The sequence below is a fragment of the Sinocyclocheilus anshuiensis genome, unplaced genomic scaffold (genome assembly GCF_001515605.1).
Source record: "Sinocyclocheilus anshuiensis isolate Anshui unplaced genomic scaffold, SAMN03320099.WGS_v1.1 scaffold2926, whole genome shotgun sequence".
Lineage (NCBI taxonomy): Eukaryota > Metazoa > Chordata > Actinopteri > Cypriniformes > Cyprinidae > Sinocyclocheilus > Sinocyclocheilus anshuiensis.
Window position 1 is genome coordinate 124,232 of NW_015547864.1, and position 14,607 is coordinate 138,838.

General features: G+C 36.3%; 1 protein-coding gene across 3 annotated transcripts in view; it reads right to left on the reverse strand.

The window, feature by feature from the left end:
• Nucleotides 1-14,607, reverse strand: part of LOC107704674 (sentrin-specific protease 7-like) — a 35,995-nt gene that overhangs the window by 4,197 nt on the left and 17,191 nt on the right. For 2 of the 3 annotated variants that reach the window (XM_016507662.1, XM_016507660.1), the window contains exons 9-16: nt 14,370-14,501; nt 11,796-11,829; nt 8,385-8,594; nt 6,598-6,830; nt 4,370-4,464; nt 1,389-1,505; nt 1,188-1,307; nt 949-1,041 (exon numbers count right to left, since the gene is read on the reverse strand). In XM_016507662.1, the coding sequence (XP_016363148.1) occupies nt 949-1,041; nt 1,188-1,307; nt 1,389-1,505; nt 4,370-4,464; nt 6,598-6,830; nt 8,385-8,594; nt 11,796-11,829; nt 14,370-14,501 (1,034 nt within the window). The remainder of the gene's footprint in view (nt 1-948; nt 1,042-1,187; nt 1,308-1,388; nt 1,506-4,369; nt 4,465-6,597; nt 6,831-8,384; nt 8,595-11,795; nt 11,830-14,369; nt 14,502-14,607) is intronic. The other variant, XM_016507661.1, reaches the window with a different exon arrangement.

Here is a 14,607-nt window from a genome sequence, read left to right on the forward strand (position 1 = left end):
ACGATACATTGAAATGCAAAGACAAGAAACGATCGGTCTGTGCAAGAAACTGAACAGTATTTATATAATTTTTTACCTCTGATGCACTGCAATGTCTGAACTGTCCTGAGCGCGTTCTCAACAGCCAGCGCATGACGCGTCTTCTTCTTCTTCTTGCTTTACGGCGGATCGCAGACTTATAAGTGCATTACCGCCACCTATCTCTCAAATGGACCATTGACACTCTATCTACAATCTCAATTAGGAGTGTCAATGGTCTATTTGAGAGATCGGTGGCGGTAATGCACTTATAAGTCTGCGATCCGCCATAAAGTAAGAAGAAGAAAAAGACGCGTCAGGCGCCGGCTGTTGAGAATGCGCTCAGGACGCACTCAGGACAGTTCAGACAGTTCAGACACTGCAATGCATCAGAGGTAAAAAAACGATATAAATACTGTTCAGTTTCTTGCACATATTTATTAAGGAATCCTAAAAACGCCTCTAAGTTTTCAACACTGATAATTAGGGATGCACCGATACCACTTTTTCCAGTACTCGCCCGATACCGATACTTTTATTTTTGGTACTTGCCGTACAGGAGACCAGTATCGGTGCATCCCTACTGATAATAATAAAAAAAATTTCTTGAGCAGCAAATCAGCATATTACAATGATTTCTGAAGGATCATGTGACACTGAAGACTGGAGTAATGATGCTTAAATTCAGCTTTGCATCACAGGAATAAATTAAATTTTACAATGTAATTACAGTTATTTTAAATTGTAATAATATTTCACAATATTACTGTTTTTACTGTATTTTTAATTACATAAATAAAGTCCAAAATTTTGAACACTAGTGTATACTTCACTCAAAAATTTTTTAAAAGTTAATAGTAATTAAAAATATTATTTTACCCAATATTTGATTGTGCATGTGTGTGTTTTACATTTAAATTCCCCACTTACTCCTGATTTACGGGTATAAAAAGGTAGTCCTTGCTAAAGATGTCCACGTGACGTGTCCACGTTCTCACTCTCTGATGTCGTCTGTACGGGGCCCTGTGGAAAAACACCACACAGTCAGTCACACTGGCAGGAAATGCACAAATTAGCAATAAAATTCCTTAAAGTGACATTACATTCATTTTTGGGTGTACTGTCTCTTTAAACCCAGTATAAACCCAGTGCAAAAGGTGATTTCTTACGTGCTGCTGGTCTCTTCTGGACAGCTAGTATCTTTTCGAGTAAGTTGCTTATAGAAGAAGCTGCTGAAGATGTGAGATCTTTCGGCCACATCTTTGTCGGCTCTTTCCAACAGAAGATACCTGAAGGGAGTATTTAATATTAGGGAAAATATCAGATCTAATTTTACAAGCTGAAACCCTCATAAGTACCCTCAGACTCACTTGAGGTAGAAGTCGATGACGACGTCATTGAGAAACTCGCCATCCTTGAGGCACTCCAGGTCCTCGGTTGTCACGGTAATGCCGCCCTTGGAGGGGGGAGGCGGGTACTGGATCAGCCTGGTGGAAAATGTTCAAACAAGCTCCTCATAGAAAATGTAACTTCAGCTTCCAAAAATACAATCCTATGCACTAATCATGACATATCAATATTGACTTGCGAATTAAATCTAAATTTGACTGCCTGTATGGAAACTTCAACAACTTGATGGAAAGTTAGTGTTATGGAAACCCCTCAGAAGAGCCAGGGAACGTCAACGTTTGGGTTCCAACTGAACTGAGCTTATGGCTTAATCATTGCTTTCAAATAAGAAATTAAAGGTGAAATATGTCATTTCTGCACCTCTAGTGGCACCAAAGAGAATTGCAAAAATAATGGCAAGTATAAAAACAAGTTTCCTCTCTTCCATTGTGCAATAAGTCAATCAATATATATGAATATGTATCTTTTGTTTTTCTTTGAAACACAAATAAGTTATATAAACTGTTGTATCTGTTATTCGATTGATTTAAATCATTAAGTTTATTATATAAGCAGGCTTTAAGGGGTCCACAAAAAAATTCAGAAAAAAGCTAATACTTATAGAATTTTACATAATTATGGTTGCATTCCACTTTCTAAAGACTGGTTGGAAATCAGATGAATTTTTACAGATAATATTTCAGCATATTATATGGATATTATTTTTATATTTTATTGTTTTATTTATAACTTTGGCAATATAAAAATGGAATTATTTAATTCTTCAAACAAAAGAATAGAGTGCTGGAGGGATGACGTATTTTTAGCATTTTAGCACTTCTGGTTCTATCATCCTGAAATTAATGTGTCTTTTGAATGGGTTTTTGGTTTAATGTCTGAAATTCTGTGGTTAACACAAGCTGAATATATGGTCACGTTTTATTCTACAACATAAAATACATCAGTAATACCACATTATAATTTTTCTAAAGCTTTTACTTGTCTTGAAAATGGCGGTTGCTAATAAGTGGCTAAATGGCACTACAGAGGTTGTCGGGAACATTTAACATCATCATGATGAACAGGTAAACTCATCTACTCACTAGTTGCTTTCAAAGCCTTGTGTTTATAATCCCACTCTTGCAAACTATTCTAATTCAAACTTTCAGGGAAAAGTTTTTTAAAGAAAGACTTGAAGAGTTGTCAGAAGCTTAATGTTGGTGATGCTGAAGTCATGTGAATGTGGTGTAGCTCCTTTATAGCCTAAGTTTAAAGGGACAGTTCACCCAAAAATGAAAATTACCACATGATTTACTCGCCCTCAAGCCATCCTAAGTGTAAATGACTTTCTTCAGACGAATGCAATCAGAGTTATATTAAAAATGTCCTGGCTCTTCCAAGCTTGATAAGGGCAGTGAATGGGGGTCGAGATTCTGATCCCAAAAAAGTACATCCATCCATCATAAAAAGTGATCCACACAGATCCGGGGGGTTAATAAAGGTGTTCTGAAGCGAACTGATGCGTTTGTGTTTACTATAATTAAAAATGTCCTGGCTCTTACGCTATGCCTATGTCACATGCCACTCTCTTGTGATCGTGCGTACAACAGTTAGCAGAAGCTAGAGATTACAGTTTATTAAAGAGGTCATATGATGCGATTTCAATTTTTCCTTTCTCTTTGGAGTGTTACAAGCTCTTGGTGCATAAAGAATATCTGTAAAGTTGCAAAATATGGATTTTGTTTTTTTACACAAACGCATCGCTTCACTTCAGAAGGCCTTTATTAACCCTCCGGAGCCGTGTGGAGCACTTTTAATTACGGATGGATGCACTTTTTTCACTTTTTTTTTTATCTCAACCACCATTCATTGCCATCATAAAGCTTGGAAGAGCCAGGACATTTAAAAAAAAATATATAACTCCGATTGTATTCATCTGAAAGAAGAAAGTCATATACACCTAGGATGGCTTTAGTGCGAGTAAATCAGGGGGGAATTTTCATTTGAATGAATGAATGAATGAGGCATTTATATAGCGCTTTGTGTATTGCTGTACACTCAAAGCACTTTACAATCATATGGGGGGGGTCTCTCCTCATCCACCACCAGTGTGCAGCATCCACCTGGATGATGCGACAGCAGCCACAGCACAACGGCGCCAGTGCGCTCACCACACACCAGCTACAGGTGGAGAGGAAAGAGAAAGATAGAGCCAATTCAATGGATGGGGATTATTAGGAGGCCATGACTGACAAAGGCCAGTGAAGGGAATTTGGCCAGGACACCGGGGTTACACCCCTACTCTTTTACAAGAAGTGCCATGGGATTTCAGGACCTCGGTTTAACGTCTCATCCGAAGGACGGTGTTTTTTACAGTACAGTGTCCCCGTCACTATACTGGGGTGTTAGGACTCACACAGACCACAGGGTGAGCACCCCCTGCTGGCCTCACTAACACCTCAAAACAGCAACCTAGTTTTCCCAGGAGGTCTCCCATCCAGGTACTGACCAGGCTCAGCCCTGCTTAGCTTCAGTGGGCAACCAGTCTTGGGCTGCAGGGTGATATGGCTGTGGCCATTTTTGGGTGAACTATCCCTTTAAGTCTTTGCTTCTGCCAATTGTATTTAGGCTTTAAAATTCATTAAACTTGTGTTCATTTGAGAAGATTATCTTGATGAACAAAACGTGTAAGAATCAAATTTGTGTTAGTCACAGAGCTTATTTTGTACAATAATCCAAAAGTTAACATAATTATCCTATTGGCTTTTTGTTAATGCGAACTTACCGGGTTGGCTTACAAAAATACATCGTCCCTGCAGCATTCTATATCACATTTTATTATTTTTAAACATTTTCAATGAGTCTGTATACATGAAAATATATAGCTGCCTTTATATTTTAGGAAAGGGCTACAGTATCATCATATTTGGGGTTTCTTGGCATGAAACATCAAATCCAGTACCTGCGTGGTGAGCTCTGTTGCAGGCTGTGGCTCCGGAGGGGTCTTCTAACTGTTGGCTCTCTTAGCCAGCTGCTGGTCCCACTCGTGTTCTCCTGCTGGGGAAATGTGAACCAGGTCAGACTGGAATCTAAACATTTAGAGATATAGAACCCTGCAAATTACATTAGATTTTACTGTAGTGTATATATTTATTTAATGCCATGTCAGTATCAAAGGCTATTTTCATGGCAAAAACAATTAAAAAATACAAGTATAACAAATACAATAAAAACCAGCAAACAAACAAACACAAGTTATATCACACAAGATTTTTTACATTAACGTGATAAAAATTCTAAAACTTTTCCATGCAACATTTTACTAAATAACTAAGTGAGTTCACTTCATAAAAGAGTTTTCTCTGTACATTAAAACCTGGCCAGTCCAATAAAATATGTTTAACAGAAAGGGGAACCTTGCAAAATATACATTGAGTAGGGTCTTCACCTTTAAGCAAAAATGCACGAGTCAGTCTTGTATGACCTATGCGACATCTGGTAAATTAGATTTTATTGAAAAGAGGATTGTAAATACGGGTTGGGAAAATTTCAAGAGAGCCAACATGATGGGCTCAAAGTGCCAGTAGACTTGAGTGCGATATGGGTTCAGAAGAAGGAAAATGAAAAGTGAGAAGAGCGACGCCATGTGCTGCCTGTTTAGGGCGGATAGTCAGGCTCCATCTCCGTTGAGCGCTGAGCCAGCTCGTAAAATGCAAGAAAAGAAAGAAAGGAGAACGAGTCTGAGGTGGCCTACTTCCATTGCTGCCAGCTGGCACCTTCAAAACTGAAAAAGAAAGAAACGTGTCATGCCCCAAGAGTCCTGACGCCCACATGCAGATGTGGCCCCCAAAAAGGCCCACATATGTACTAAAGTTGTAGGACCCCCAAAATGCAGCAGGCATGAGCGCCCACCCACATTATAAAGCCTCTGGAGAGAGTGACACAACGGCCACTTCAACAGAACCCGAGAGAGGGGGAACTGCTCAGCTACTATCCGTAAAAAGTAGCCAAGTTTCCTTCTCCGCTCCATATCTACACACCAGCACAGCCTCCATGGACCATGGCTAACCTCACTCCTGCTCTTATATTGGGCCGCATAATTCCACTGGTGCCTCTATCACGCCTGAACTCAAATTCCTGCCAATATCTGGCCAACCCATTGAACGCTGCAATGGAGAGGGCCAAATTAATGGATGGATGTATAGATGGACAAATTAAGGGATAGATAGACAAAGGAACAAAAGATGGTTGGATACATGGACAAATGAATGGATACACCGACAAAGGATGAATGCTCAAAGGAACGAAGGATGGATGGATGGATAAATGAAGGTATAGGTAAACAAAGGAATGGAGGATGGATGGATGGATGCTCAAAGGAACAAAGGATGGATGGATGGATGCTCAAAGGAACAAAGGATGGATGGATGGATGGATAAATGAAGGTATAGGTAAACAAAGGAATGGAGGATGGATGGATGGATGCAAGTACAAATAAATAAATAGATAGACAAAAATGAAGGGCAGACAGATGGATGGATGGACGGACGAATAAATAGACAAAATAATGGATTAAAGATGAAAGAAACTAAATAATAGATGAAAGGATGAAGAAACTGAAGGACTGATGGACAGAAAAAAGAAATGGATGGATGATGGATAAACAAAAGAATGGCTAGATAAAGAAATTGAATTGATGAATGCATGGATGGATGGATGGATGGATGGACAAAACAATGAATGATGAAAGAAACTGATGAATGGATGAAAGGATGAAAGAAAATGGATGGACAGAAAAAGGAATAGATGGATGGAAGGAAAGATGGAAGGACAGAAAGACGGACAAAAGAATGAATGAATGGATGGATAGATGGATGGATGGGCAAAATAATAGATAAAAGGATGTATGATGGACAAAAGAATGAATGATGAAAGAAACGAAAGAATAGATGAAAGATGTAAGTAACTTAAGAATAGATAAAAAGGATGAAAAACTGAAGGATGGATGGATAGAAAAAGAATAATATTGAAGGACAGACAGACCCTTTTTTCATTTAAAAAAAAATGAACGATGGATGGATGGACAATGAAATCAATGGGTGGATGGACTAGATTAGATGAATAGACGAACAACAAAGGAATACGTGAATGGATGGATGGATGGATGGGTAGACAGACCGATAAACTGACCTTTGCTGTGTCCTGTCCAGCGTCTTTTACGTTTTGTCCCAGCAGGGACAGGAGATGTTCGCCCCGTGGGTGGCAATGAAGCCGGTTCAGCCCATCCGACCAGGACAGGGAGTTACTCAAATCACCCTGACCGTATCGCAGGCCAATAACATCCATGAGAGACACCAACAGAGCCGCCTGAAGATCCTCCAACTGGCCAGTCAACACTAGCAGGACGAAAGGACAGGCCTGTCCTGGTAAAAGAATAGAAAAATAGAAACCACATTCTTCATTTCTTTTTATTAATTTAGTTTGTTCTATTTGTTTATCTGCAGCATTGAACTTGGATCAGATGGTTGAAGATCCACCCAGAAATGCTCACTGGGTGGCCAAAATTAATAATAAAAAAGAGCTTTCCTCCTTGCTAGAATGCCAAGCACATGAGCACCAGACTGCATTAATTAATATTTTAATGGCAGCTGCTCCAATCACACACAAACACACACACCTGTTTGCAGTTCACATACACTGCAGGTAATGCCTTAATACTCACTGGTTGATGGCTCGTCACATGAGTGCTGCGATAACCGCATGGTGCCATTAAGACTAGTTCACCATGCCAGCAGCATGATCAAGGGGGTGTGTGTATGTGTGTGTAGGTAGGGCTTGAAAAATTTGTCTGTACAAACTGAATGTGAGGTGACAATCATGGCCAATGAGCAAATACAGTTAAAGATTTAATATAAACTTATGAGAAGCAAGATTTTGGACCACTGACCATTGTTTATTATCATTATTAAATGTATTGTTAATTCATTTATTGTATAAATGCTATTTATTGAAATGTTATTGATAAATCACAATAAACATTTTTTTTTCTTCTGCAGAGTATAACAGCTCACTAGTCAAGCTGTTTACAGTAGGGCTGTACAATTTGGGGGGAATTGACTTGCAATTTTTTTCTGATAAATATTGTGATTTTGATTTAAAATGCAATTTAAAAAAATAATAAACTAATATTTATTATTATTATGAAAATCATTTTTTGTTGTGGTTTAAAAATATTAATATTAAGTATAAAATAATCAAATATTAAAATATTAAAATAAAATATTATCATTAATATTATTAGTAATACTATTATTGCATTTTTACAATAATAAATCATATAAAATGTATAATACTACAAAATGTAATATTAATAATAATTATTTAGGGAAATTCTAAATATGATTTTTTTTCAGTTCAAACTGCATTTTAATAATGATCATTTTTATTAGTGTTATTTTTACATTAATTAAAAAATGTAACAAATTTAATATAATTTTGTAAAATTTCACTATAAAGTATTAAAGAAAACTAATAAAATATCATGCAGTTCAAGTAACGTAACTTGGCACATTAATAAAAATATATATATATTATTATTTTAAAATATTCATCTGATGTGTGGTAATAGGTGTGTGTGTGTGTTTAAAAATATATTTTTTAATATTTTAAATATTACAAATATTGTATTTGTTTGTATTTACTGTGCAAACATGCTTAATCCAATCAGAATTTAGAGACAGATCTGTATAATTTACAACAGTGCTTTATAGTCTACAACAGTGCAATAACTACAACTACATTTTTAATATCTGTAAATATTCTTCATGTACCATATTTATGGTCTGTATTAATTGTCATTTGCGAAATGTTTTTGCTCATAACACAAGATCGCAAAAATGACATTGATTTCCATCCAGAAAACCGCATCTTTCAGCTCACATGGATCCCTACCCAGTATGCTCCAGTGCAGGCCTCACCTGAAGTGTGTACGGTGTGCAGCACAGACAGCTCTTTCTGGAGTAGCCTGGCTTGAGCATCTGACACCATAAGGAAGAGGAGAGAAGGTGCGGGCTCCTCCGTGCTCGATAACAAACTGCCGTCACGAGCCAGTCCACCATCCCACACGCCGTACGAGAGAAGCTGAGAGCACAACACGCTAATGGCTACCTCACCCTCCCCATCAGCACCTAAAATACAAGAAACAAGAAGGATTATTTGACTTTAGTCACAGATATTTTAAATATAGTATGATGAAGCGTTGGCAAAGTTAATCTCAATGTGATTCTTTTCAAAGAGTCATTCACACAAACAAATAAAACAGACATCCCTAGTAAAAAAACGAAACTGTTGAGTAAATGATTCAATGATTTGATCAAAACATGCAAAAAGACACCAAACCTACTGGCATAGCGAAAGAGTCACTGAAAGAATCTTTCTGATGAACAGACTCAAAAAGATTTGAATCACTGAGATTAATCAAAATCACCGCCATTGCTAGTCTAGCGACAAACAGAGAAAGACATGTGTCAACTCATCAATATTTGTGGTCTGTTTTCTTGTCGATTTGAAATATGTAGCTAAATGTTTATTTCGTTAAAGTTGACATAAAATCTAAATCGGCCTATTAAAGGGATAGTTCACCCAAAAATGAAAATTACCCCATGATTTACTGACACTCATCGTAGTTGTAAATGACTTTCTTCTTTCAGACGAATACAATCGGCGTTACATTTTTTAAAAAATGTCCTGGCTCTTCCAAGCTTTATATTTACATTTACATTTACATTTAGTCATTTAGCAGACGCTTTTATCCAAAGCGACTTACACACATTTTTTAAATTTTTAATTACACTTTATAATGGAAGTGAATGGTGATCGAGATTTCGAAGCCCATCGTGCATCGATCCATCATAAAAAGTGCTCCACGCGGCTCAGGGGGGTTAATAAAGGCCTTCTGAAGCGAATCGATGCGTTTGTGTAAGAAAAAATATCATTATTTAAAACTTTATAACAGTAATCTCAAGTCAAGTCAAGTCACCTTTATTTGTATAGCGCTTTATACAATACTGGTTGTGTCAAAGCAGCTTTACAGAGTCAAACAGTTAAATAGTTTGTCAATAATGCAAGAAGACAATAACAGAGTCATTTATCAGCTAAAGTCAGTTTATTGATGATTCAGTGATATCATCATCCAGTTCAGTTCTCTTCCAATAGTGTCTGTGCAATCAGTCAAGCTTTAGAATGTGCACGCTAATTGCTAATGGTTAATGCTAACCAATAGCCAAGTAGCTACTTAGCATCTGTTTTAGCAAACTAGCATTGGTACAATTATATTTTGTCATGCTCTGAAGTCCATACATCACATTACACAAGCAACATTTTGAACAGCAACTGACGTTGACTTGACTAGACTAATTTTTAGGTGCGCACTTGCATATGTACGTCAGTGCTAATAGCTAACAACCACAAACTTATCAAAGGCTTGATAAAATGCTCTCTTTGGCTCTTGAAACAGGAAAGCCTCATTTAAATGACATTCTGATATTTAACGCCCATTTGGCACGATCTAATGTCCCGCCACATATTTTTTCTTGACAAATATGCTCTTTCCCTCAGAAATAAAAGGTAAAATGTGTTTCAAACAGCAACTGACATTGATTAGCTTTTAGGCACACGCTAGCATATGTACATCAATGCTAGTAGCTAACAGACACAACTTTATCACAAAAACTTGATAAAATGCTCTCTTTGGCTTCTGAAACAGGAAGGTCTTGTTCAAATTAGATGTTTTAATGTCTCTCGAGTAGGTAGCTTAGACCCTAGAAAGATAAGAATAGAAAGGCGCTTGTCTGAAACCCTCATAAGCATCTTATACACACACAGGTGCTCTATTGAACACATTCAGCAATACGGGGATGACTGAAGTCAGGCAAACAAGTTCTCTGCTCTTCCTCTGTCTCAGACACATAAATAGAGTGTTAATCTGAGCCGTCTTAGCAGTGAAACTAAGAGAGAGGAGGGAGAGGCAGAGGGTCACAGACAGTTGAGGAGAGCTGTGACCCGGGACAAAACAGGGTGAAGGGTCAAAGAACTCTACAGTCTGCTGGACGGGTGTAATTACACTTATTCACCACATGGGCACCACAGCACCACAGCAAAACATTGGAGATTTTATACATAAACGATCAGATTTGCTCACTGGGTGTCCAAATTTAATATCAATACCACACTAAATTGCTCTACTCCTTGCTAACGTGCACGTGTCGTGCAACATGACGCAAAACACCTGTTTGAACGAGTCTAGTTTTTCACTGTTCTTCCTAGCATGAGCACCAGACTGAATAAATAAATCCTTTAATGGTCTCAAACACACACACACGCACACACGCGCGCACACACACACACACACACATACACACACACACACACACTCTTGCGCGCACACACACACACACACACACACAAGAGCTAATTATTGTGTTAATGCTTTAACATTCAGCAACTTACTGACAAACTTCATAAAGAGAAGTAAACCAAATTGACCAAATTGAATTTTTTTAATGAATGCCTGCATTAAGTATGTTTATGGCCTTATAAACTAAGATAATTAGATATAAATATATTATTACAATATTTTATGAAATCATATCATATTTACACTTATAATTTTTAAACTATTATTTTTAAATTGTTTTAAAAAAAAATCTAATTTTTAATTATATATAATGTAAATGTAAATAATATTTTGACAATTTTTTACGTTTTTATATTTATTTTCAAATTATTTAAAAAATATATATTTTTTAATTTATATAATTAGATATACATGTTATTTTAATTTATTCATTATTAAATATATCATTAGCTATTATTAAAGGTATTAAATATTTTTTTATTGACTAAAATCTAACTGATGGTTTTTTTACTGTAAAATAAGTCTAAAAATATATATTTTTAATTTTGTACAATTAAATGCACATATACATACATGCATGTATATGTATATATATTATATACACACACACGTATATACACACATACACAATTATTTTATATTCACATTTGTATTATTTCGACTATTTTTGATTCTTTTGTTTTTTCATTTATTACATTTACTATTTAATATGAATTTTAAAATTATTTGAAAATAATATTTTTAGATAATTAGATGTAAATACATTGTTAAATAATTATTACATAAAATTAAATATAAAGCTAATTTGTGAGCCCTGAGATAACAGAACAACTCCTATGACACAGAAATAAAATAGATGTTCCACTTTAATGGTCAGACATCTTTCTAGGTTTTTCCTCTCTCCTTATTTCCCAATCCCCAATATTAATTGTAAAAAACAAAACAAAACAAAAAACAGATTAGTTGTAAATACCTTTCAGTGGTACAGAGATGCCTTCATCTGTGATCTATAAAAGAAAGAGAGAAGGAAAACATCACATTAAGACAAAAGACAAACATGGACGGGATAACAAAGGGCTGGCGGTCTCTTAAACTGCTGACAACTAAGTCTGTCCACCGCCAGATATTTAACAGAATGAAGATATAAAAAGAGTCATTCTGCCACAGATGGAAAAGCAGAAAAGAACACAGTTCATAAAACAGTGGTCAATGAACCCAAACCAGAACAGAGGACGTTCCTGCTGGGATTTGTTCCGATAAAGACAACAAACGCTTGACACTTTCTCTCTGTTCCAAAAGTCCGCTTTCTTACTGTCTACATTGGCAGTTTTTTCTAAGGCAGCATCCTAACTGAAATCAACCTCATGAGAGTGATTTGGAACAGTCTACTGTTCTACTGAGACTGGAAATACTCACAATATATGACAGGAAGTGTGATAAGTATCTGTATAGCATACAATATAATATAGATTGTAACAAAGCATGCATTGTCTTGATTAAAAGTCCTATTATCAATCTTGAAATACAACTTTTAAATTTTGAAATGTTTGTGTCAGACTTAAAATGCAAATTTTGATTTGACGCAAAAAATTGACGCAAATTTGATTTGTTAGTGTACAAAAATTGAATTATATAATTCACATAAAAATGTAATAATGTGCAAAATGATGGCGACACACAATTGTGTATCAAACTTAATCATTTACCAAAAATCCTTTGTGAACTGAAAACCAGTGAATCATGAATCGACTGACTTGACTTCAAGCAAAATAATGAAACATATAGTCAAAATATTTGATACTTTTATTATTTAAAACTATTTTTAATCAAATTTTCAGTATTAAAAAAAATATATTATATATATATATATATATATATATATATGTGTGTGACCCTGGAGCACAAAACCTCGTTTTGTGAAAAAAAGTCTTAAGTCGCTGGGGTATATTTGTAGCAATAGCCAAAAAGACATTGTATGGGTCAAAAACATTTCTTGTTTTGTCCACCATCTTGGATGTAGTTTGTTTTTCTCATGATTTTTTTTATTTATATTATTATTCACAGTAGTGTAAATTTTTCTAAAAAAATCTTTACTTTCATAAAGTAGAATATTTACTATACATATTTAATATACACCATAATATTTATAATATATTATTTATTTACAACCTTGTTTTGGCACAGAAACTATTTTCGCATTAAAACTATTTTTATTTTTGGCATTAAAACGTGAAAAAAAAAAAAACATGGTTCCTTAAAGATTGTTTTTCACAATAAATGTACACTATATATTTTTTACTATACTAGAGTATTTAGTAATATACATGTATACAAATTTCAAAAAAGAGGCAGCTCACCGAGCTTTGGAACAGAGAAACTGACCTGTTGATCACATTCACACGTTACGCACGCGTCCCTCCGGCTACACTCATTAAACATCCTAAATGAGCGGCCCCCTTCACCCGAGACCAGTTCTATTGCTTAACGGCTTGTAAAAAAAGAGCAGAAAAACACCTGAAAAGAACACAGCTTTATGTGCTTTAGAAGCGTTACTGGACAAACAGTGATAAGCTGTGCTGTACTCCGTGTCAGGGCCAGCTTCGGTTACAGCCGTTGTTGTTGATCTAATAAAGTGTTTGGGGTTTAACTTTCGGAATTTTCCGGCAAACAAACTTTCGTTGGTCTCTTAATCACATCTGCAGCTCGATGTCGGCAAGCTGTTGCTTTGTGGTTTGTAGCAGGGACGGCCAATTAAAATACTGGAATAACAGATGTCCTTCATTATACCAACAACAACAAAAATCGAACTGCGTGATTGGCTGAATGAAAGAGCTGGAACCATGTGTTGGAAACTCATCCGGGCAGATCTGGAAGATGGAACCGAGAGGCCTAATCCAATGTGACCAGATACAAGAATAAAAGGTCACATATTTTACACCTTTCTGGAGTTTTATTTTAAGTCTTGATGTCCTTAAGAATATATATTTGCGGTATAAGTACCAAAAACCATCTCAATATATGTTTACAGCTCCTCTCTCAGGAGCTCTGCTTTGAACAGGTTGATTTTGGCCTGTCTAATTAATATTCATGAGCCTCTCTTCTGATTAGCCTGTTGTTTTCTGAGTGACACACGGCCAGGCCAACCACAGGTAACTACAGTCATGTATGCTGTAGCCTGCTGTGGATTGGTGATACTCACAAGTAAGGTCAATAGAAACAGAAATAGAAATGGTGGTCACTGCTGAGGGAAATGTTGTCCGGCCTTACATGTTTGAGCTGAACTCCTTGACAGGAGACAACCAACCACCTCCTCAAACGCGCTTACAACAGGAGTGTGTGACGTCACGTGCACTACCGCCGGTGGCAAGACAAAGGTTGACGCGGTTGTCATGGCGACCGTCACAGCCCTACTGTGCAATGATGTAATTTCCTGACATCCAGACTGTCAGACTGATGTAAAACGTAGTGGAGTAGCCACTTTTATAATTTACCACTTTTATAATTTACTACAATTATAAATGATATTATCAGCATAAGTTTCTCTCACCACAATCGTCCCGTTGGCCTGTGCCTCGACTGTGTCGTAATGGAGTCTGCGGAAGTCCAGTTCTATGAAGGAAGGCACTTCTACTTTGGTCTTTGATCTTTCACCTCCTGTGTTTGTCTTTGGGTTCCCCGTCTGAAGTATGAAAATAGACAAAGAAAAAAAAACAATTATTCACACACACACACACACACATTTTATATATATATATATATATATATATATAAACATTTGGACAGAA